This window comes from Egretta garzetta, unplaced genomic scaffold (assembly GCF_000687185.1).
Source record: "Egretta garzetta isolate BGI_Z169 unplaced genomic scaffold, ASM68718v1 scaffold652, whole genome shotgun sequence".
NCBI lineage: Eukaryota > Metazoa > Chordata > Aves > Pelecaniformes > Ardeidae > Egretta > Egretta garzetta.
Window position 1 is genome coordinate 297,706 of NW_009258948.1, and position 2,780 is coordinate 300,485.

The 2,780-nt window shown below is 53.5% G+C and overlaps 1 protein-coding gene across 1 annotated transcript in view; it reads right to left on the bottom strand.

The window, feature by feature from the left end:
- Nucleotides 1–1,810, bottom strand: part of RRM1 (ribonucleotide reductase catalytic subunit M1) — an 18,242-nt gene extending 16,432 nt beyond the window's left edge. The window contains exon 1 of the mRNA XM_009634280.2: nt 1,727–1,810. Coding sequence (XP_009632575.1) covers nt 1,727–1,795 — 69 coding nt within the window. The 5' untranslated portion in view covers nt 1,796–1,810. The remainder of the gene's footprint in view (nt 1–1,726) is intronic.
- Between the last annotated feature and the right edge of the window lie 970 nt (nt 1,811–2,780).

A 2,780-nucleotide genomic window follows, 5' to 3' on the forward strand; every position in this document is an offset into this window, starting at 1 on the left:
GAAGAGCGTATTCTGCACTGGAGAAGAGAGGTCTGACCTAACGTGGCAACTGCCAAACACATCGCAAGTGCCAACAGCCTCCCAAAACCCAGACATTTGATTTTCAAACCTTACTCTCTCAAAGTAAGCGTGTTACGTTGGGGATTTTTAGTATTGGCGTGCAAAGCATCTGGCACAAGAAGTTCCAAGTCCAAAAGGAGAAACTCAGTTCCAGGAAGAGAGATGTCACACACTGCTGCAGAACAAACATGAATCCAGTGTTTTGTGTAAGATTAGCTTCATTACTAAGGGGTATTTAAGAGTCAGGGGGACTGGGAATCTCGCTCCTGTCCTCATCATCAACTCCCTATGTCGCTGAGATCGAGTCAGTACACTTTGTGTTTCAGTAGCCAAGTCACCAGTGCTCCCCCTCCTGCTCTCTACCTGTGGCTGAAGAGCGCTGCCTTTTGGTACGGAACGGATGTCAAATATTTTGCAGGTGCCATTTAAGACATGAAAACAGATTGTTAGGTCCTGGAGATGGGAAGAGCCTAAGTTGGCAACTCCAAATGAACAGACTGGGTCTGCACAACTGCCCAAAAATCTCAGAGGCCAATGGATCCCCAAGGGAGTCACCCTCTTGCACAGGCTTTGGACGGAGAAGCTTACACGAGTGGGATCAAGACGCACTTGAAATCCTACGCAGCTCAAAAACACAAGGTAGGGACATTATAATGAAAGGGGGGTCTGTCAGACAGAGACAGCACCTCATTTTATTACAAAAGGGTCAAGAGTTACTTTCCATATAGTTTTGCTCAGGCTTTGCAGGCATAAATTGAAAGCAATCTACCAAACCCAAAATATGTGAACTGGTACATCAAACAACTTTTCTTTGGTTTTTTTTTAAGCTCGAGAAGCTCAATCGCTTCAAAAATGTTTGAGGCAAAAGCAATTTATAATAGGCAAACTCATTTTTCCCCCACCACAGTCTCAGACTCTGCATCTGTGAAGCAAAAAAAACTCAGAACACAAAGAGTTAGAAGAAATATGTTACGAATGCATTTGCCAAGAGTTCCTGCACAGGCTGCCAGGCTTGGCTTTTGCCAAGGAGAATAACTGGGTAACATCTGCTCACCACAGCTGGCTTTTAGCAGAGACCACCCCAAGGAACCACAGAGTCACGGAATCCCAGGCTGGAAGGCACCTCCAGGATCACCTGGCCCAACCTCTCTGCGCCAGAGCCCAGTCCAGACAAGATGGCCCAGCACCCCGTCCAGCTGAGGCCTGACAGTGCCCAGTGTGGCGGAGTCACCCCCTCCCCTGGGGAGATTATTCCCATGGGTGACTGCTCTCAGGGGGAAACATTTCCCTCTCATGCCCAGTCGGAATCTTGTCAGGATCAACTGGTGTCCGTTCGTCCTCTCCACGGGACTCCTTGTGACAAGGGAGCCTCCATCTTCCCTGTAGCCACCCCTGAGGCACTGGGACGTGGGGATGAGATCCCCCCAGAGCCTCCTGTGCTCCAGGCTGAACAAACCCAGCTCTCCCAGCCCATCCCCATACGGCGGAGAGAGGCTTCCCAGCCCTTGGATCCCCTTGGTGGCCCTGCTCTGGACCCCCTCCAGCCTGCCCACAGCTTTTTTGTGCAGCGGGGACCAGAACTGTACCCAGTGCTCCAGGTGCGGCCTGACCAACGCTGAGCAGAGTGGGGCAGAGAACAGGACAGCAGGAAAAAGGACAGACTCACGGGATCGACAAAGTCAGCGTTGAGTCCATAGCAGAGCTTCTGGATGCGCGACGTGATCTTGTCAAACATGACACGCTCTTGGCGTCCATCTGTTGGAGAAGAGGTTACTGTCACGACAGCTCCCATTATAATAAAGAACCGGTGAAGCACAGTTGCCTCCTACCCAGCCCCTCACACAAGAAGCCAGCCCTCTTTTGGGGAAACTTGGGCTGGAAATCACCAAGGGCAAGCTGGTCAGGTTCTTTGTTCAGGCCCAAGAAGACCTCTCCACCCTGGCATGTTCTTGCCGCAGATGATCAAATACACATGGGATCCCTCGCTCCGAGGCGCGGGTCTCAGTATGAGGGAAGAAGAACAGGGAGCTCACACCACTTTGAGAGGGGCACGAGTACCCGTGACGAGGCCAAGAAATTCCCACCCCACTACGCCTAAAACTTCGCATAAACCCAATTCTCAGGACCACCGCTGCAGAGGTGGGGAACCCAGCTGAGGGCCACCCCAGCCCCCCCTGCCCCCCAAAGCCTGGGGATCCCTTCTGCAGCCAAGCACTCCCCTCTGATCAAAGGTGGGGGGATAAAGCGCAAAGCTCATTGCCAGAGGGGGTTGGGGGTGGAGGTGGGGGTGTCTCCCAAACTGAGGGGGTCTCATTATTCTTTCTTGCATGCAAGCTGCCCCCAAAGCTGAGGGGATCCCATCCTGCCCACGTCCCATGAGGGACCCTCCCAAAACAGAGCAGGGGTCCCCATCGGCTCATTTTATGTGTCATGAGAGGGACACCCCCCCAAAGCAGAGAGGGTCCCGTCCCCTCACACCAGGTGCCAGAAGCGGGATTTCCCTCCCAAAAGCAGAGGGAGTCCCATCCCTTCACACCAAGTGCCAGAAGCAGGATCCCCCCCCCCAAAAGCAGAGGGGGTCCCATCCCCTCATACCAAGTGGCAGAAGGGGGATCCCCCCCCAAAAGCAGAGCGGGTCCCATCCCCTCACACCAGGTGCCAGAAGCGGGATCCCCCCCCAAAAGCAGAGGGGATCCCATCCCCTCACACCATGCGCTAAA